The 22,773-nt window shown below is 29.7% G+C and overlaps 1 protein-coding gene across 5 annotated transcripts in view; it reads right to left on the reverse strand.

The window, feature by feature from the left end:
- LOC145311854 (beta-hexosaminidase subunit alpha-like) overlaps positions 1-17,471 on the reverse strand; it is a 33,672-nt gene extending 16,201 nt beyond the window's left edge. For 3 of the 5 annotated variants that reach the window (XM_080150857.1, XM_080150859.1, XM_080150861.1), the window contains exons 1-9: positions 17,332-17,471; positions 14,632-14,713; positions 14,097-14,152; positions 8,461-8,526; positions 6,852-6,907; positions 2,595-2,675; positions 1,983-2,119; positions 1,373-1,417; positions 1,110-1,211 (exon numbers count right to left, since the gene is read on the reverse strand). In XM_080150857.1, the coding sequence (XP_080006983.1) occupies positions 1,110-1,211; positions 1,373-1,417; positions 1,983-2,119; positions 2,595-2,675; positions 6,852-6,907; positions 8,461-8,526; positions 14,097-14,152; positions 14,632-14,713; positions 17,332-17,465 (759 nt within the window). In that variant the 5' untranslated portion in view covers positions 17,466-17,471. The remainder of the gene's footprint in view (positions 1-1,109; positions 1,212-1,372; positions 1,418-1,982; positions 2,120-2,594; positions 2,676-6,851; positions 6,908-8,460; positions 8,527-14,096; positions 14,153-14,631; positions 14,714-17,331) is intronic. The other 2 variants (XM_080150858.1, XM_080150860.1) reach the window with 1 other exon arrangement.
- Positions 17,472-22,773: the final 5,302 nt, after the last annotated feature.

Here is a 22,773-nt window from a genome sequence, read left to right on the forward strand (position 1 = left end):
TGTAACTGAATAAATACAAATAAAAATCTTTTACAAAGGTGTTATAAAGCCATAATTTATCCATGATTAAGAATATAAACTTGAAAAAAACAGTAGGGCCTTAAAGTTAATCAATGAAAAGCAGCTTATAGTGCCTATAAAAATAATGCCATACAATACAAATGACCAATGATAGGCTAGTATACATTTTGATTGGCCAATGGTAAAATTTATACTGGACTATCATTGGTCATTTGTATTGTATGACGTCATTTTTTCATAGGCACTATAATGTGCTTTCGATCAAATCAATGTCACTAAGTAACCTTTTCTAAGACGTTTTCACTTTATCATTATAGTAAATTAACACTCCTAGTTACGAAGAAGCAACATATTATTCAAAAAACTGTTATAAAATGATTTTTAGACAAATTATTGTTTATTCATTCTTCAAAGATATTCTAGAATAGATTAATGTAAATTTAAAATTTTTATAGTAGTAATGAGATATATCCTTTAGATACCTGATAAACATAAATTATTTTGTTTTCAATACCATGTAGTCATCATTTTTGTTAATTGTTTCAATTTAATTAGACAATTAGACTATTATTTATTAAGGGATATCAAATTATTAATTGTAGAAATTTTATTTCTATCGCAACTCTATAGCTTTTTCTTTAATAAAAATTTGCTCTAAATTATCAAAAAGAATCAATTTCTTCCATTCTTCCAAATATTTACAGAATATTTGTCTGTCTCTGTGTACCTAAGGATCTCGGTAGCCAAAAATCTCCTAATATGTCCAGGGAAGGTTTATACCTATTTTATCAGAGGGTATCAACATTACATTTTAGGTTAGTTTTCTATTATATTATATTTAGGTTAGTTTTCTATTATATTATATATTTTATCTCATATTTCTTTTGTTTGGGAGCGAGGTGGTATTTTTAAGGGTATTGTTGTAACTCCCAAACCTAGCCTCAAACAATGGTTTGACCACCAGTTGAGATATCTCTTGAAAGCATAGCATAATAGGTTCAGTGGTTATTTAGATTCTAAGTTTCATCCAGACGGACAGCAAGACTTTATAAGATAAATAAAATGTGATGGTTCTAATGTAAACTCACCTTTAGTACAGACTTAGCAATGTAATGCCTGGACGTATCAAGTAGAAGGCCTCTGTGAGAAAATCTGGGAGAATCCATCACCATTGTACTGTTCACCAAGTACTAAAAATATACATATAGAGTTTTTTCATACTTAGACATCTAGATACAGATAAAAGAATAGGATCAAGTCTTGATATAGTTCAAATCATGCGTATCATTTTTTTAAAAAAGCAGCTTCGAACATAGCCAAAAGATAAAAAAAAATAAAGCTTACTACTCACTTCTATTGAACTTGTATCATAACCAGAATGTAAGTTGCCATCAAACTTAAATTAATTTACAAATAAAATAAGTAGTATTTAAACATTTTTTGTTATGAACGAAAAGTAGAATTAGAAATTGAAATAGAAATTGATATACAAGACATAGGGTATTCAGTGGAACTAGATAGTGTAATTTCTGTTGAGTTAAGACAGCAAGACTAGTGTAAAGACACTGAATGATAAACAATCGTTGCTTGACGAACATACGCTAATTATAGAGTGGCTGCAGTAATGAAATATCTTTGTTGAATGGAAACCATACTTAGAAATCATTTTTCGTATCGTATTATTGACAAATTCCAATCAAAATGTACATATTTCAAAGATTTTACTGTCCGCAGACAATTACCTATTATACGATGAATATGTAATAAATATATATCTCCTTATATAATATTAACAGGATGACTGTCTATCTGTGTCTTTTGATATTTTGGAGAGGGTTCCTCCACCCACGCAAGAGGAAAAAATAACTCCCATAAATTTAATATTCTTTTTAAAAAGATGTAAAATTCAAAAGGAGGGTCAACTTCCCTCTCCTCAATTTCCATGTACTATAAATTTGTACCTGTAGTGCGTCTCCATACTGTGTTGAAGCATAGACCAGCTGACTGAAAGTCTCCATACCTCGGAGAATACCCCACACATGGAAGGCAATAATCTGGGCGGTTCCAGGCGAATCTGGAGCATTCACTTTTACTTCATCTAAATATTTTTTTTCAAAATTAAACTGGAATAATGGTTTATTTTGATATGACATCATTTGGGATACTTCGGCCAAATGCTTTCAATTTATCCCCTTTTTTATAGGCAATATAAAAGATCTTTAATAAATTAGTTTCAACTCAAGTAAATCAAACAAAAAGATTTAGTTGTCGTTGGGTTGAGTTGATCTTGAAGATTCAACTTGTCAATTCAAGGCTAGACTCAAGATCCTTCACCTAAAACCCGTGGTACAGTAAATATAAACAACCTATATTGGAGCCAAGTAATTTTCCCTTCTTTAACTTTTAGATGTCTGTGCCTTACAAAGTAGGTAGGTTCAATTTTTAGAGTCTTTTGTAAAACCCGCAAAAGTAGTATTAGTATCATTAGTAGCCTTCACAAAAAAAAAGATTTTTAGCTTTCAATTGTTTGCTTATACATATATATTGTGTCTTTACAATGAAAATATACTTACATTGTTCATCCATGTCCATGTAGGGGTATTTTTCACAGCCCTGCGGGTTGTTCATTATTATTTCAACCTTCTCCAAATAGCCCTGATCAAATATGTTTTAAAAGCCCATTCATTTATGAAACGACAACAAATATAATCTGAGCATTATTCGCAACAATAATTTATTCAAAAGTCTAAAAGAACTTTAAAATGAAAATAACATATTTTTCGGTCATATCCATTAAAATTTTGTTTGTTAGGTCAAATGTAAAAATATCCTTTTCTACATTTGGTATAAATTATTTAGTTTGGTGTGTGATTACTTTCGCAAATTTTGATTACTTAAAAGTATTTCATATCTGCTAAGAAAATTGCAAAAAAATCAACATTGCATAAAAGTTCGGTTGTTTATTGATGGACATGAGTTAATGTGAATTTGAAATTTGTATTGTTGATTTTAATTGTCGCCCTAATGAATTGACCAAATAGATCTGTGGAAACTATGGAACACCATTCAGTTTCTAGCAAAAAATGAGAGAGTGTGAGAAATGGCAGAAATATATTAAAATGCTTTTATCATTTCTATACCATATTATACCAATATAAATTCTGTAAATATCGAACTTTTTACTTGAAGGTAGATTTTCCTTTCTTGAGTATTTCATATTGAGTTTTATTTGTTTAAATACTTAATATCTAGGTAAGGTTTATAACTATTTTGGTGGAGGGTAACACCTCCCCGCTTAGAGAAATCGCTCCTAGAAAAAAAGAATTACCCCTTTCTCAAAAAAATTTGATTTCTTTTTAAATCTTAAAGGAAAAATTTGTATATCGAATTCAATTCCTCCCTAACTAGAAGTATCTAGTCGAGCAGTACAATAGATGGAAAAACTGTAACAAAGCTAAGCCATCCCCCGAAAAAAATCTTTAATATAAAGTCTTTCTGTATATCCATTTGTGTATCCATTAAGATCTTGCTAACTGCTAATTTGCTTATCAGTTCAATTATAAAAAAATATTAAATTATATTTTTTACAGCTATTAATTGTGGGGGGCGAAGCCCCTAGAAAGTATTAAGGTAATGTAAAGTGAATTGAATGTTGTGATTAGAATACAAACATACAAATTCATTGATTGCCATATTCAACTTTCATCTCAGAACAAGGTTTGGCTTTCTTAAAAATAAATCATTATATATAATAAATTATTAAAGTTGAGCATAATAGGCAAGTTTGTACTTATAAAATTGAATAAGAAATTTGGATAAATATGGCTGTAATTAATAGAGAAATATAAAATTTTATTATTTTCAATCTATGTACCTGCCCTCGCTTTTAGTAAATTTGGAAGGATTTGTTAGCACTTACATGTATACAAGCATGTAGATATTAAATGATTAAATAAAGTTAAGCAAAGATTATCAATAATTTTTTTGTATCATACTACCAAAAATTATATTATAAAAGAGAATAAATTGTAAAATGAATAAGTTCTAGTAAAGTCAGTATGTCAGTAAACTTTAAGTGTAGATACATTTTGATATATTTTTATTTATGTTTATTCAAAATGAAGATAAAAACGGAAAGCCAAAGTATCTCTTTTTGAATTTTGAAAATTTGAATATTATGTTTATATCTTCAAAAATCCAAAGAGGGAAAAGATTGTTCTTTAGGTGATTCATTATCCTCCTTTTAAACTTTTTTTTAAATAGCATTAAACCTTAAAAATATTATTTTTTAAAGTTTGGTTTACCTCACCTGTCTGTCTTACTGTGTGTATGTTTGTTATGTAATGCATGTTTTATATTACAAACATTATCAAATTGTTAACAGTTTTCTTGTAGGATACGTAAAATTAAAAGATTAAAAACTGCTAAGGTTTAATACAAAACCTCACATTTAGACCTATCAATTCTGTGTTTTAGTATCTTTAGTATGTTTTAGTATTTTAAGAACAGACTTAAGTATATTTGGTGGTAAAAACTTAAAAGTTGGTGTTAATTTTTGTCTGCTGAAATAAGAAAATATACATTTGAGATCAAAGGTATATAAAGCGTTGCTTTGAATGAAAGCCACTTACACTTAGATTTACTCCTTCAAGAAGGTAAATTTGAATCTATTCTAAAGAATTTTTAAAATGTTTCTAAGCGTTTTTGAAATCTTTGACTGTTACGAAAAAATATGATTTTCATGGAAAAATAAATTACTTTAAATTTAATAAATCTATAAATCTCCAGATAAAAAGACCAATCTTAATCATATTTCTAAAATGAAGACCCAAAAAATTGTAAACCTTCCATGGACCTATAAAAATCCTTACTGTAATAGAGAACCATATCGATTCAGTGGTTAGCGAATCCTTCGCTACAAGATAAATAAAAGTTATGTAATTAAATTTAATAAATCTATAAATCTCCAGATAAAAAGACCAATCTTAATCATATTTCTAAAATGAAGACCCAAAAAATTGTAAACCTTCCATGGACCTATAAAAATCCTTACTGTAATAGAGAACCATATCGATTCAGTGGTTAGCGAATCCTTCGCTACAAGATAAATAAAAGTTATGTAATAGGTTGATTTAAACCTGACCTTGAACTTTTTAGATATTTTATGTTAAAATATCTAATTATTTTCCTCATGCCTTTTAGCTACTAACACAGTCTTCTTCAAAATGGACAATAAAATACTTCTTTATACAAATGACTAATAATAGGAACCTAGTAAAAGTGTCTGACTCTGATTATAACGTAAAAAAATAGCCAATGAGAGGCCAGTATACACAGTAATTGACCAATGGTAAAATTTATAGTGGACTCTCATTGGCTAATTTTTTTTTAAGTCATAATCAGAGTCAGACACTTTTACTAGGTTCCAATAATAGGACCATTTTCAGACTAATTTTCTAAGGGCAGGCCAATAGTGAACCTGTATGACGTCATTTTTTATAGCCACTATAAAAGCTTTCAATAGAATAGTAGATCTCTTTAGCATTTTCTAACCTTTTTTAGTAAAAAATCAAATGAAATAAAATATAATGTTGTACAAAACACACGCCAACAAAAAAAATGTGAAGGCTGAGAAAATATGCGGTGAAATTATTTGGTTGGTATGTAGCAGTGCAGCTACTCTACAACCATTAATTTTGTTTGTAATATAATAGAAAGAGCAACATTCTATTTTGTTAGGGGACAGCGAACTGTGAATGGAAATGCCCCTCAAATAAACTCGTTCTACAATTGGTTAGCTTAACGTTTTTGGATGGTTAGATTTGATTAAATTGTTTTGTGTAATCTTTTCACCTGTACTTTAATTTAGAGGGGTAATCACGTTTGTCATAATTGAAAAGATATATTTAATTACTGTTCATTTACCCTTTTCTTAATCTCTGATAATCTATATTCTTGACTTTTCCTCATACGTTAAATGTATAACTTATACACTTTAAAGAAAAGCTATACCGCAAAGAAAATGTAACCATACTTGTAAAGTTTTAATTTTGACTTATTTTCCCATAATCAAACAATTTTCCTTAGTTTCTACTTCTTCTGTACAACTATTTACAAACAGGAACTGATATTAAAAAATTTTAATTAATTAATTTTAAGTATGGCTTGTGAAACTAAAATCATCAATTGTGTTGAAATTCTAGTAATCAAAAACAAATAGTTATAGAATTTAAGATTTATGTCAAAATATCGACGAGACTATCATGGGGTTATTCTAGCTAAATATGTTGTTATAACGACATGTAGAAAAAATGTCAGCTATAATAAATTCCACATTGATTGTCATGTATTTGAAATAAATATTCGAAATTGTGTGTCGATACAAAGTCAAAGATTTTACAGCTGTTGTATAAAAATTAACCTTGAAAAAAATGATCTTCTAAAAATTAAATAGTCTCTTAAAAATTAGGAAATTAATCATTTTAATCACTGAATGTCTGTTCATGTTCCTGTGTACTCGACATCAACAGGTGGCGGCTTTGATTTTTAAATTTATTTCTAATTTTAAATAATAGTAGATTTGCCCCTATCCTCTCAAGGGGCTTTGACTAAATTGATGTATTAATTTTTTTGGAGGGGAGTCCTTTTCTTTATAAACATGCCTGAAATTTTAACGATCGGTTTAACCGTTTTTGATATCTATCTAAACAAACACAGAATAAAATCATTTTTTACCTCTTAGTGCATAACCATGTAACATATATTGACGGAATAAAAAACACCTTGCAAACCCATAATGGGTTAGTATATTTTTTAAGCTTTTAAAAATTCCTTGTATTTTGGATCGTTCTTCAACTCTCTTCTTGAATCTCGTTTTCTTTGCCGCCTAAAAATTTCAAAAGTTATAACGAAAAGGGGGGGGGGGATATGACTCAAACTTCCTAAAAAAAATTAAGTTAAAAGCTATAATAGGATGTTTAAAAAGCTCAACCTCAACGATATAAATATTGGGATATTGAAAGCAATTCTCTTATTTTTAGCCCTTCAAATTACTTCATCTTACTAAACTAAAAGAATGTTTATTTGTGTTAGGTTACATTACATTCTCATTGACCATTCAACCGACAAATCTTAACACTTGTAAAGAAGCTCCGCTTCCACAATCATTTGATACGTCTATGAAACTTGCGTCATTTAATGTTTGTCAGTATCATTACAAGTCATGAATTTAGGGATAGGACATTGGACTAAAAAGCAATCTTCCCCAAATCTCTATTGTGTAAAACTTGACTTTGTTATCTAGTAAATACTTTAGGGAAAGAGTTTTTGGTAGATTTAGTATCCATTGTCTTTTCCCTCTTTACACCAAAAAAAACTTAAAATTATGGGGAAAGAGAGTGTTGTAAATTTAAGTTTTTAACAACCGTTTTCACCCTGTTAAACGTAAAATGCATAAAGAAACATGATTAACTATGTGTACATATATATAAAGTAAAATTTAGGGCTTGGTAGTCGTGTGTATAAGCCGGTAAATAAAGCCCATTTTGGGTCTTAACATCTTAACAAATTTTACTGAATAGAAATAATGATATTCTAGAAACAGATTGTTTTGTAGATATAAATGTTGATTTATCTTAGGCTTACAGGTGGCTTAGCGCGGCTGCAGAGCCCTGATAAAATTCTAGCCCAGAAATCATTAATCATACACAAAACTTTTTATATACAGTATAAATAATTACCTAAAATGCAATATTCAAAAAAGAGTAACAGGTAGTGTGTTTTAACTGAAAGATATTCCCAACCACCAAACCGATATGGTTCTCCTTTACTGTGAGGATTCTTAAAAGTCCCGGTAATATCATCTTAACGTATATGGTGGAGTGCACCTTCACCCTCCTAAGAAAACAAAAAATATCTTCGTTTACAATAAATTTTACCACAACTTCTAAAATTGTTTTTCCTTTTTAAAAAGAAACGTTTATATACTTATGGTCTGTATGTCCGTCCATATGGCATAGTCCTTATTATTAATTTAGGCACTCTAAAGATTTCAAACTTAGTATGATGATTCCTGTATCAATTAGAAAGAATAGGAGCTATATCCCTTAAGTCAAAATGTTTATTTTAAAGTTGAACATTTGTTTGCATTTTCAATTACATTTTATCATATAATTTAGATATCTTATCTCTGAATTATTGATTTCTAGACATAATTTCATTATATGATTATGAACATCTCTATAATTAAGTCATAAGTATGTCCGTATTATGTATTCATGATATAAATATATATATTATGGAAGGTACTTCTAAATGATTTATTAAATGATTATGTATGCGTTCTTACTCTATATTTGTTCATGTTTGTCTAACTTTTTAGCTATGCTTTTATGGACGTTGTCATATTTATTTTTCTCCAAATTGATGTCACTAATTTACCTGTTATTTTGGTTGATATTTGTTTCCGTGTCTGAAGCTGATGGGGGGAATACACGTTTGTGGTACCTACACAAATACAATTCTTAATTAATTTCATAAAAAGTCAAAGCTATTCCTTATTTTAAGCTGTCGTTGGGGAGCAACACTTAGTAAAATTGACGACCTTTTTATCTGCGCCCCAAATATGATTTTAAATATATTTCGCTTGTTGGCTATACCTTATTCCTTACACAAATCGAAAGAAGATTTTTTCTTTAACCTCAAGGCTTAACAAAATAAACCATAATTCAATTAGAATGAAACGTATCACTTATCACCCCAGGTATCACACAACCAACCTAAGGATTTCCAGCTTTATTTTAACTATACTAGCTTAGTTGATTCAATTGTAACATTGAAATAAAAAAAATTAACAAATGTAACCAAAGTATTCCCTATTTTAATGAAAAATTGTATTTCAATTTATATATATGTTCAATAACTGCTATCAATAATGTTCTGTAAGGTTAAATTACCTGATGAGAGATGCAAAAAATTCCACTATATGCATTAAACACAGTGTGATCTTTTGCCAAAAAACGGGACATTTAGAGTAGACAAAAGTAAACTTCAATAAATAAGCTTGTATTTGAAGAAATGATGTAATTTCTTTTGCTTTAACTCGGAAATAACTTAAATTTTGCCTCTGTTAACTTCTAATGTGCATTTGGTAAGTATGTCTTGCTGTTTTGGAGGAGCGAAGCTACCCTATTTTTAAAAAAATTTATAAATCTTCATAACTTTAGTTAGGATAGGAATATTTTAACAAAATAAACGTCTATTTAAATATTTCTTCAATGCAAACAATGTTTGTGAACAAGAATATAGCGTCAGGTGCACCCAGTTCGAGTCCCGGCATTTTTAGGTAGGTCCAGTATAAGTAAAATAGGACACTTATAAGACATGTTTTCAAATATTTTTTTTACAGATATAAACAACAATAACATAATTTTCAAAACACTTTTGATTTTGTGTTAATACCTTTATTCTAAGTCTAGCTATCTTCATTTAAAGTTTGTATAAGAATATAAACATAATTACTTAAATTATATTCTCTCTCAAGCGTATATTTCTCTCTCTCTAACTCTGATGCGTATATAATGTTTTTGCAATATTATAATTAATCTCCAGATTTGAATTTCTGCTGGGCCAAAACCAGTTAAAACTACAAATTTTTTTAGAACACATGAAATTTAGCAAATTTAATTGCTAAAATAAAAGTATTTATAAGTCATCTTTATTTAACAACTCCTTTATCCCTTAAATGTCCATTAAAACCGCGAGAACGGCAAAAATCGTTAAAAATCACGCCAACGGCGGCAAATAACGGCGAAACGGTTCGCCAGAGGCAAATGATGCAGAAGTAAAGAAAGATCCGCCTCAAAAAGTTTGAAAATATTGCAGAGATGACTTTGGGCTCTAAAATGACTCCTTTCCCCTCTAACGGGGGAAATTTGAAATTAACAAGAACGAAATTGTTCAAACCATGCAATGTAAAATGCTCAATTACTCAAAAACGGACAAGAGGCCCCAGGTTGTGAAAACTGTTTTATACACAATACATGTTGTATATTGATATTATTATTGCAAAATCCGGGGCCTCCTGTCCGTTTTTGGGTAAAATGGAGAAAACTGATTTTTTGGGGTTAAAAATCTTAATATTTTTGATGAAATTTTCTCACAAAATGTCAATTTACACCACCAAAAAAATATTTTTTTTAAATTTTTCTTTAATTAGACATTGGTACAGGTATCTGAAAAGTACATCAATCAAAAATTATTTTCATAAGATGAACATAAATGTATTTTTTGTTGCTTTGAAAAAATTGTGTAAAAAAATCTGGAAAATCATCAAAACTGAAAAGAAATTTTTCACTACCTTTTTTTAAAATGGCATAAATCCGCAAAGAATGAATATTTTTAAAAAATTTCTTTTCTAGCTGTCTACTTACAGCTATTATTAATTCCTAGGATAGATAAAAGTCGATTTTAAATTTTTTGGATGTCCCGATTTTTTACAAAAGATCCCACTGTGTAAAGGGATACTTTCATTATAGATATTTTAAGTTACAGAAAAAGGGCGTGCCAAGGACATCCCATCTTTTTTATTTTTTTTTTTTGGGGGGGGGGGGAGAATTTCACCCATTTTAGAGATCATTTAGATGTGCAATAAAAAAAACTTCTCCTTAGCGTTATATTCGCACAATATATAATTATCTAGTACAACCATGTAAATCAATAACATTTAGCAAAATGTATACAAAATATAAAATCTTCAAAAACCCTTAGTACAATTATTATTTTTAGTCTTGGAAAAGAATCATAAAAAAACGGTATATTTGGAATTACCAATGTAGCTGTACTTTCACAAAAAAAAAATAAAACTTTAAAACATAAATTATTTTTATGAATTTACTAACTTTTATAAACTACTTTTCATAGAACAATTCTTTACCTATACGTAGAAAAATTGCACATTTATCAAAATTTTCATGTTTAAAAGTACATATTTATCAATACATTTCAGAGAACTCTAATACTAATTTTTATCCTGGCTGATGCTTTATATAGTGAAGTCGCAGCATTCAGCTGTGTGGCCTACAGATCTATAGTATAGATGTATATAGTTACAGACAACTACCTCCCTTCATTTTTCAAAGACCCTTTTCGTCTGCTTCTAAATTTTTTTCTGTTACTTGGCTGTGTTGATATAAGCGACATCATTGGTTGATTTCCAATGACACAATAGAAAGGTTGCGCAAGGTGGTTGCGATGGGGAGATACAGTTATTTAACCCTTTATCCCTCTAGTGTTTTACTGTAATGTGTGGCCTACAAAAGCCAAACCGTAAGCCCAGGCTTATATAAGCCAACTAACAACCATAACCAACTTTAGCCTCAGCTGCGTAGCTGCCGAGCATTAATATTTCATATCTATTATAACATATCCACCATTATATACTATCTTTAATTTTCCAATAAAATAGATATAACCCTTCCATGGACCTAAAAGAAGTTTCTTTGTAAAGGAGAATCAAAATCGGTCCAGCTACACACACAAACACATATACATGCACACATCCTGTTACCTATAAGAATAAACTATGGTTATATATTTTCGGGGGTGTTTACATTTGCATCAATCACAGGGGCCTTAAATTTGTTTGCAACTTTCCTTAAACTTTATATCTCAAAATAAATACAAAATTAAAATTATTATAAGTCCTTAGTAATTATTTCCTATGTAAATTGAAAGGTTTCTAACCTCAAATTTCAGAGAAAATTATTTCAAAAAACTTGAAGTTAGTGAATGGGTGGAATTTCATTGGAATCTTCTTTTGGTGTGAGATTTTGCACTAATCACCTTAGTCTTACAGTTTGAATATTACACTCTTAACCAAAGGTTGTTTGAAAAACCTAATTTAAAAAAATATTTCATAGCTCCTTTAAAAATTATAATACAGAAAAGTCTGGCAAGGTCCAATGGCTTGTAGGTTGTCAATGGATGGAATTTCTATGAAACACTCTCCTTGTGTGACAATTTGCATTAATCATCTGAGTATTAAAGTTTGAATATTTAAATATCAGATTTATTTAGAATTAGATAAAAAAGTAATTTTAGACAAAACTTTTAATCTGTCCCTAAATACAATTATATTGAGGTTAAGTTTATGTCGTCCCAATAAGTTCTTGTAGGTTGTCAATATATGGAATTCCTATGGAAACCTCTCCGTGTGTGAGAATTTGCACTAATCATCTGAGTATTAAAGTTTGAATATTTGCGTGCATATTCATGTCTAGAATATCATATTACACATATTTATCACAGGAATAAGTGAAAATGGTAATAAACATTAAAAAGTATATTTGAAAGTGTTTTTTTTATATTTTCTTATATCTCTCTTCCAATAATGGGTTTTGGATATACGTGGATAAATTTACAGGGAATTATTTATTGGTCAGTTCGATCATCCAGTAGGAGGGGAGGGGAGGTGATAGGGTAAAGGGGGAATATGTGGGGTAAACAGGGATGTGGGGTTATCGTTATTTGAGCCAGCAGCGAGCATGACTTTATAAGAGTACATTAAAGTGTTAATATATCGATTCTTCGAATATGATTTAGAGATAAAAATAAACAAAAGTAACAACATAACAGCGAAGTTCATAAATATATGAAAATGATATTAGAATATGTCTACTTCTAATAACATTTATCTTTCCCTGAACCAATAATAAACTTACCCTGCCTTTAAGAAATATTTAGGTCGTTTGATTCTGACGTTTTATTCGACATTTAAACATTCAGACATTAAATTATTGTTTTATAGAAAATCATAAGGTAAATAAAAAAAGTTAACACACGTTGTTTTATCCTCAAATTCGGACTTTAGGGAAAAAAAACTTTAAAAACCTTTTTTGGAAGATGATTAAAGTCCCTCCACAGATTATGACGTCATAACCAATGAGAGGTCAGCATAAATTTTACCATTGGTCAATTACAGTGTGTACTGGCCTCTCATTTGCTATTCTATCGTATGACGTCATAATCTGTGGAGGGACTTGAATCATCTTCCTTTTTTTTGTGTTCTTAAAAGCCTTGATCCCTGATAATTTACATAGTTTGATGTATGTATTTATGTGTGCATTATTGTGCATAATTTTCACTATCTAACTAAGTTAACGGAATTCAATAATTTTTTTTGAAATTTCACGTTAAGTAGATATGCTAATGATTTTAAGTGTTTTTTATTACTCGAGTTTTTAGAAAATCAATAAGTAAATAATGTAATATTTACATGGATAAACTTACATAGATTAGAAATAAAATAATGCCAGGGAAAATGCACTGTTATGTGTCACAATTATAAAACAATAATTGCATTGACAGTGGAATATGCTTGAATTTGGACCAAGACTGTATCATAACTAAAGACGTTAAAGAGTTTTTAATGCTGTTATTTCTGATGCATATCTTTAATTTTAATATAAGGGAAAAATGCCCCCCCCCCCCTCTTCTAATTTTTAACTAACATCAATTTATGAGAGGGGAGTTGGGGTTGTATTTCAATTTATATATCATAGGTTTTACATACCTTAACCCCTGAATATTTTATGAAAAAAATATGTAAATATTGGTTTTATACATTATCAATAGAAAACATTTATAAACACTTGTCTTTTTAATCATTTCATACTTAAGTAATTCTTTAATTTACTTATTCTCTATGTATTTATTTAAAATAAATATACATTAAAAACTTAAATGGAAAAATACAGCTTATACCAACAACGAAATTAATTCGTTAAAAATCACGAAACCTATGCGTGATTTTCAGTTTTCGTTTGGTGGAAAAACTTAGTGAAATTGACGACCATTTTTTCTGTCCCCCTAAAACTATTTTAAATTTATTTCGCTTGTTGGCTATACCTTTTTTCTGGGAAAAATAGCTTCTTTTCTTGTTAGTTTAAACATTTTTCAAAAATTATTCTTAGACACGCAACCGATATGAAATATGATCGTATTCAATTTCAAGTTTTCCCCTTTTATTTATAATCAATTTTTTTTAAATGAAACAATAACGATTGTTAAATATTTACCTTTTAATAGCCTCGTTGATAATATCACATTCTCCATGAACTTCTGAAGATTTTATCTAAATAAATTAATAAAATAACAACAAGTTAAAAGAATAACAAATTGTGGAATGGATTCATTGTCAAATAATAGATCTTTCACCAGATTTTCATTCTCTCTATTAAAGTAGAACACGTACCCATCTAAAATAGCGATTCACCCCTTTTCCTACCTTTACCCAATCCCCTCCCACTGGATGAACGAATTGTCCAATAAATGACAAATAGCAACTTAAATTGACGATAATTTTCCCCCTGTCATAATATCCACGTATTCCACATCTATTTTTTATGGTTAGAATTTTATAACACTTATAAAAATAAAACCTTTTATTACAATTACAATTAACCACCATAAAAATTGTGTTTGATTTTAGATTTTTTTTGGATTAATATTTTTAAGTTACTTGAAAAAGTATGTTATATGAAAAATAATAAAGTACAAACAGGAAAAACGAAACAGTAGTTATAGAGTAACTACAAGCAATTATTCAATTACCTCAAAACGAAAATCTTTTTCTCTGAGCGCCAAAAAGTCCTCCTCTGATTTCTGAACCTTTGGTTTAGGCCACACTTCTCCCCTTAAAAACAATTGTACATAATTAAATGCGGAGCCTTTCTTTAATTGGGGTCGGTCCGTACGTCCGGTTAGAGTTGCTACGATTTGGAAAGCGTAGCAACTCTATAATAGTTACCAGAACGCCCGTTTGTTCTTTTATCATATTCTGATTATTCAGTTCTGACACTCTAAAAGTGTTAATGTTCGTGTTAATTTTCTTTTAAACTGAAATTGCAAATGGGGGTTCGACCTTCCACCTTGAGTGCCCTTTGCGTCATGCAAATGAATCATCCTTGTTTTTCAATATGATAAAAAAAAACTCCATCACGTCTAGAAAACTTGAGCCCATACTTGAACTAATATTGAATAAATTCAATCTCAAAGTGTTACACGAGGCGAGATTTCTTTTCCGAAGAAAAGTCATTTCTCATTAATCGTAATATATTTATCGCATGTTATTTTTGGTTTCTGGGCCTTTGGCCTTAAGTGGCCAATAAAACAGTAAATAAACCTATGATTTATTTTCCTTGCCAGGGCCATAATGAACAGAATTTAAGGAAAGGGTAAAATTGGTTATTTAAAAACTACACCATGCTGAGGAAAAAGAATATACTAATTGTATCCTAAAATCATTAATTGAACTAAGAATTTTTTGTAAATTTTCACAAATTTTAAATACATGTAATGTTGAAGATATGATAGTAGTTTTTCTTCAATGAAAATATCTCTGTCTGAGGATCCAACATGTCAAAGAATCAATTTCATATTCATATTGTTGTTGTAATATAAAAGAAGTTGGCGGATATTGTGTATTTGGTGTCTTATATAAGATCTCTAACATGCAGTAGTAAAATTAAAGAAAATATACAGTTAGACTTTTTGACCAATCCAGAAAACACCGTTAAATAATTTGATTTTTAAACAAGCGAACCTAACTTATACGCCCTAAATAAATAATAATTGTGTTTGAATAATAAGAGCATTTTTACAAAAAAAAAAAATATAAAACATTCTTAGGAGCAAAATCACATTAAACAAGGATGACAACATCCATAAGTAGCGAAGCACAAAAAATTGTGGATGGGAATACGTAGAAGTAGATTTAAAGTGTATTTATTAAAATCAAGAATAGATTTATTGGAGAAAATAAACACGAAACCTTGTTTTATTTTGCATGATGAAAACGGTTAAGGTAAATTACATACTAGATGCACATAACAATGGGAAAAAATACTTTGAAACTGTTAATGCAAAAAAGTTTTAAAATTGAACCAAAAATACCAAAGATATGGGGAAATGTGTCAAACAAATAAAAAAAGCCAAAAACCTGCTAAAAGGCAGTTTGGCCGCCATTGTTTCTTTACTTAAAACGCCAGAAATTAAATTTTAATATCTTTAATTGAAATTTTTTTGAAAATTAGACCATAAACACCAAAGATATGGGGGAAAATGTGAACAATATAAAAATAGCCAAAAACCTGCAAAAAGGAAGTCTGACCGTCATTGTTGTTTTCTTCAAATGACAGGAAATTTAATTTTGATATCTATAAGTGAAAAAATTTCGAAAATTGGACCATAAACACCAAAGATATGGGGAAAAATGTAAAAAATATAAAAATAGCCAAAAACCTGCAAAAAGGAAGTCTGACCGTCATTGTTGTTTTCTTCAAATGACGGGAAATTTAATTTTGATATCTTTAACGGAAAAAATTTTGAAAATCGGACCACAAACACCCAAGTTATGTGGATAATTTGAAAAAATATAAAAATAGCCTAAAACCTGCTAAAAAGCGGTCCGACCGCCATTGATGTTTTATAGTTAATTGTGCTCCTTAATGATAGGAATGTTGTCAAAAAATTTCAGCTCTCTATCTTTTATAGGAGCCGAGAAAATCACGTTTCCCCCAATTCATTAATTACGGACGGACGGACGGACGGACGGACGGACGGACAGACGGACGGACAGACGGACGGACAGACGGACGGACGGACATTGTGAATTATAGAGTAGCTTCGCTACTAAAAAACAGCTTTGATATGTCTTTTTACGAAAATTATAACGTGACAGTCGGACAGGCAGACAAAGAGAAAAAAACATCGAGGTAAGGACTGCCATTAGTCTTAAATATTATTTGAAAGTAGGTCCAAGCTTTTTTATATTAAGGGGTTACAAAATATCAAGAAAGGGGTCAAATTCAGCTTGTGAGGTGGGGGACACCTTTTTTGTATGTCCTTGATCGTTTGACCATTAATTTTTTTAACTAAAACATATAACTAAATATCAAAATATATTTATATCACATAAGCAAACTCAAATATTAAATTTGCAACTGGTAATCTGTTTTAGATATTGGAAAGTAATTTAGAATGCTGCGTAAATACCTTGCTATAAATATATATATGTACCATGTAAGTTTAATGTTTTTTTTGCAGTATGATTACTCAAAGAAAGGTTTACACCGAGAACTGAACCGTTTCTATAATAGTTTTAGTACCTTTTCTATATAAGTATAATTAAGTTCTGTCTGTATCTGTAACAGCTATCCCTTTCCGTAAATTAAAGCATTTAAGAATGGTCTTACCTAAAATAACCTAATGTATGTAACAGTAATACTTTATTATCTACACCTTTAAATTTACCTGGTTGGTTGTACCCAAGGGCCTGTTCTGACCGGCCAGTTCTTGAACTGATCTCCTGGCATGCACACAACCATCTCTAACATAACCAGACATAATATCAAGATTTTTAACACTGGATGCAATATCTTCGTCATTTTGGTAAATCTGAAAACAATAAGATTTTAGGTTTTCTGAGTAAAACCAGAATTATCAAAGATGACAACATGAAATGTAAAGGTATGAAATGGTAGGACAAACGAATATTAAAACTTGTAAAGTGTCAGAACTGAAAAGCAGAATATTAATGCTTAAGTCTAAACAAAATTGTAAGTAAATTTGTTGCAAAACTTCTTAAATACAGGATACTGTTTAAGGACATACTTACATTTTCGGACTTAGATTATAACATTGTACATTGTGGTAACGGGAATCAGTATTCCAAAAATCAAACGAATTAACGAAAAGAGCTAACCGTAACACAAAAAGAGCTAATTGTCCTTAACGGACGGATTGTTCCTAATTATAGAAAAGCTTCGCTTTAAAAATACAGTTAACCAAATCAAAATAGAATATGAGGGTTCTTGCTGCAATAAAGTGAGTAAGTGTGTACAATGTATAAATGCGCAAATAGAAACTGTGTAACGCGTAGGTACTGTATATATTAACTAGCAGCTTCGCCCCTAGCCTCTAGGGGCTTTGCCCCAAGAGGTGATCAAAAAATTTTTTGGTGAATTTTGTAAAAGGACCAAGGAAATCTTCAGAAAAAAAAGAATGGGGAGGAATTTTTGTTTTTGGGGGGGTTGGGGGTGTCCCACCGCCCAAGAAAATAGCCTAAAACCACCACAGGAACAGAAGGTATATTCCCTGAAGAGTAGAATCCGATCGGTTCAGTGGTTGCTGAGATCTTAAGGGACGGACAGACAGACGGACAGACAGACGGATAGACATCATTCTACTTTGTATTACAGATGGAAAATGAAAGCACAAATTTATATAAAACGTATCATAGTTTAAAATATTCAATTAGTTACATAGGCCTATATGTGATAAAATTAAGTTTTCTATCTAAAGAGGATTTTTTCTCTCTCAAAAACTATTGTTTGTTTCGAGTCTGAAATAAAGCAACATTAATCGTGCATTTTTATCATGGATAAACAAATATGTGAGCCAAAACGAATAATAACATTTATTTTCAGTAAATATATTGTTTTCTTACTACTTTCTGTTAGATTTTTGGTTCTCCTAATAACGTTTAAAAGATTAAAACTATCAATATTAATAGACAAAATAAGAAATATAATATAATGAGCAAAAGCCGGTAAATTACATTTTTGAGGAGAATCTTATCGGTTTCGCGATTAGTCAAATTATTTTTAAACGATAATCACTCAGATAAATAGACAGATAAACAACCTGTTACTTTCACATTAGAATAGAGGAAAATCAAATCAGCAGATTTATAAATCCTTTTATTTAAAAACCCACCACTACATTAGGAAATTGCTATTCTCTATTTGAGAAGATAATGTAAAAAGTCTAATGTAAAAAAGACATTAAAATACACAAATAATTTGTCCACGTGTAGCGCATTTATAGCAATAATACGCCACGCCTTTTGACAGATAGGAATCATACAGTAACATAATGGAAATCATTGACTAACATTTTGGAAATATCCTATCATAAAAAGTAGTGATGTTTATTTTGTGTCCCCACCTTTCTCTAGAGAAACTATAATTATCAATAAAATACTACTAATTAATTGTTTAAATAGGAGAAATACGTGATTTAAATTTTTTTTTTGTGAACTTTAATAAACTATCACTTTTTAAATGTAAAATTAACAAACAAATTTAGAGTATCAGTGTTCTAATAACATGGAAATGTCAAGTTACAAAAAGCCTGGTGTTTTCATGTTTAATATTAAACCTTCCGTGATGTTTTTACACGAATTAGCAACAATAACCAGAGTAAACACGTAGGGTAGTTTTGCAACTCATGACAGTTACAAAAATTAGCCTGGATATAATTAGATCGACGGAACGGTTTAATTTTTCCCAGAACCATTTTATCACTTATACAATCCACAATACATTAATTACCCTATGTAGATATTCAGACACAGAATTTCTAGCAAACGAAGATTTTGTTTCTATTTAGTTACGTGTGATATGATTAAATCCACTAATACGAATGACGAAATTTGTGTATCCTTTAGTTTCCAGAAAGCTAGTTTTAGCCTAGGTCACATAATATATGATGAAATAGAAAAAACTGGCATTTTGCACCAAACTGTATGCACTTTTTACCAAAAATATAGCCAGATTGTTCTACAATATACCTTTTTGGCTTGGATTGGGGATCTATTTCTATATTTATTTAAACCCTTAGAAATAATATAAAAAAGATATCGTCCATTTCACTATCTTAATATTAAACCATACGAGTACTTTTTACATATGGATAAAACGGATTGACCTGCGACTAAATAAATAGAGCAGCCACGCTAGAAATGACATGGTAATATAACATTACAAAAAGCATTGTAATATCAATCCTTAAGTAATGTACGGGTGCTTTTTACATACTGTAAAAACAGGAATGAAACAAGATTCAATCTTATCAAAGCTTGAATTCAACGTAAAAAAGTCGTAGAAAAGCTCAGCTTACCGCATCTACATTTGCAGATGTATCAAATAGCAAGCAAGCCAAATCCGCAGTTGTCCAATATATATATTGATATACCAGCAGCCACTGCTGTTAATCTACAGTTAATAAACTGCAGTTAAGCCACTCGTTTAAAAAAACGTACAAAAAAAAATCCTTTTTAGATTATACAGCCGCAGTTTTTACACGTTATACGCAGCCAAAACCGAGCTAGTACTTCAATAGCTTAAAATACAGCCTCAGTCTGTACAGTGTACATAGCGCACAGAAACATGTAAATTGTAAAAATGCCAATTATTACAGCAATTTAAATAACAAAAATGTCTATGCAGAAGTAATTGTCAAGTAAAATACTCGATATCAATCGCAAGTATTTGTGTGAATAAATACATAAGCTATGGTTGTAAGATGTACAAATTGTGTTACATTATATGTACACCGTGTTGTAAATCTTGGTAAAAGGTTTTACATAGGTTTACCGTGGCAGAGAATATGTTCACATCAACGTAATTACATTTGTAATACAAGAAACAGGTATTCATACAATTCAACATTTTAACAAACATTTTAAAGCATAATTAGCTCAGAATTAAGACAATTAAACTTTATCATTAGATACAAAAATCGTTTAAAACCGTACAGAAAACACATGTTTCGAAAATGTTTTGCAAATTAAATATTAATTCCTCAGTGGTTGGTCAAAGTACGTAGAAATTATTTAGCAATTTTGTATTAACACTTGAAATAGTATTGTCTGGAGAAAATTATATGCACTTTCATTTTATATAAGCTTCAGCATTTTACTTTCCCTTTTAAATTTTGTGTTTTCTTTACAGTTTTATTAACTTTAATAGGTTATAAGCAAAATTAATACTTTTTTTATAATCGATAATAAAAAAGTTTGTCAATAAGATTCATACCAACTACAAGATATTTCAAATGAAAAATAAACTGTTTCACTAAGTGTAAGGGGGATTGCCAAGAGTAGGTAGTGTTGAGACTGCATAGAAGATGCATATTTAAAGTAACATACTTACATACATACTCCAGTAAATGAAAAGCTTCGCTACTTAAAATGCTCAATCCGGGTTTAACCTATTTTAATTTTTATGGGGCAGAGATCCAAGAACTAAAATCTTTATATAAAGATGTTGATAACATTAATCAGGTTGTCAATAATCCATCCATCTATTTATCTATCTAAAAGGCTGACATACACCCAGTACACCGAGAATGTACACTTATTTTAAAAGTACAATATCACATAACCATTAATTTATTGCTTCTAAAAGTTTATTTAAAATTGGAATTAAAAATCTCTCTTTTTTGTCAAGATAACTCCTTAAAAATATTTGTAAAATTAATCAAGTAAATTTGTTCAAAAAATCGAGAAAATTTTTTTTTTTAAATATATACTGTACAAAATCAGAACTTAAATAAGCCTAAATCTAAAGGTGTAAATATCTAATATCTTTAGAGTAAGGTTAAAGTATACATAGATACAATAATTAAGTATTTTAGAGATAATTTAGAAACTTTGACATTGATCAGGAGAAAACGTAATGGTATAATTTTTGCAAGTCATGGATGTATCATGTATTATTGACAGTATAAATAATATGTTACATGTAAGTTTGACAGGAATCGATTTCATTGTCATTTTCAGTTTGCCATAAATACATCCATGGCAATGGCGAAAATATATTCAAAGTAAATTTGCCTTTTGTGTAAATGGCAGTCCCCCATTTAATATTATAGCATTATAATACAAATAAATATATCTTTCAAGTTTCAAGGAAAGAAACTATAATCTTATCTAAGATTATTGTTTAGGTGAAAATAAATATTTTAATATCCTAACCTATTGAAATAGAAGGTTTAATTTGTAGAAATAGTTATTAATGGCCAACTTTTCAATTTTTATTTTAGATTTTAATTGCTTAGATACGATAACAAGGATAAAAAATCCTTTAGTAGCGAAGTTTAAACAATTCAGGCATAGAATAAGTTGACACGAAGCTTTTCGTTTGTGTTTTTAATGTTTTGATATATATTTGTTGTAACATGACTGTCAGACCACCGGACTAAGCAAACTTAGCTGGTATTTGGGATCTTCCAAATAGAAAATCTCAGCTGTCTTTCTTGAATATACGCTGAGAAAATCACATACCCCCCCCCCCCTTTCCATGGACGGACAGACAGAGTATATTTACTACTAATAAATTGTACTCGAAATTAATAAGCATAGACAATGCGTCACACATACGCACGCTTGTCCTTCTATCATTCTAAATTAATCTAGTTTTGAAAGGGAAATTAGAGAGATAGATAGATTATCCTATTATACGGATATTGCGACCCCCTTAGCCACTGTACCATAACAGAGGGGTAAATCTTGTTAAACTTTTGACAATTTCGAACCTAGTAAAAGTGTCTGACTCTGATTATGACGTATAAAAAAATAGCCAATGGGAGGCCACTATAAATATTACCATTGGTCAATTACAGTGTATGCTGGCCTCTCATTGGCAAATTTTTTTACGTCATAATTAGAGTCAGAAACTTTTACTAGGTTCACAATTTCATTTTCAATAGACATATTACTCTTGAAACTTTAGATTTTGCCCCTGATTTAACTTAATAATTGAAAAGGATAAGCTATATGAAAGTAATCCTATTATGAAATAGCTATTCTGATAATCTTTTGATACAGAAGACATATTATCTTTATAAGTTTTATTAGTTGCTTTTCCTTGGAGTGCCAAGAAAGCACAGAACTTCCCCTGCCCTATTTTA

Source organism: Acartia tonsa, chromosome 2 (genome assembly GCF_053477335.1).
Source record: "Acartia tonsa isolate MP-2025a chromosome 2, ASM5347733v1, whole genome shotgun sequence".
Taxonomy (NCBI): domain Eukaryota; kingdom Metazoa; phylum Arthropoda; class Copepoda; order Calanoida; family Acartiidae; genus Acartia; species Acartia tonsa.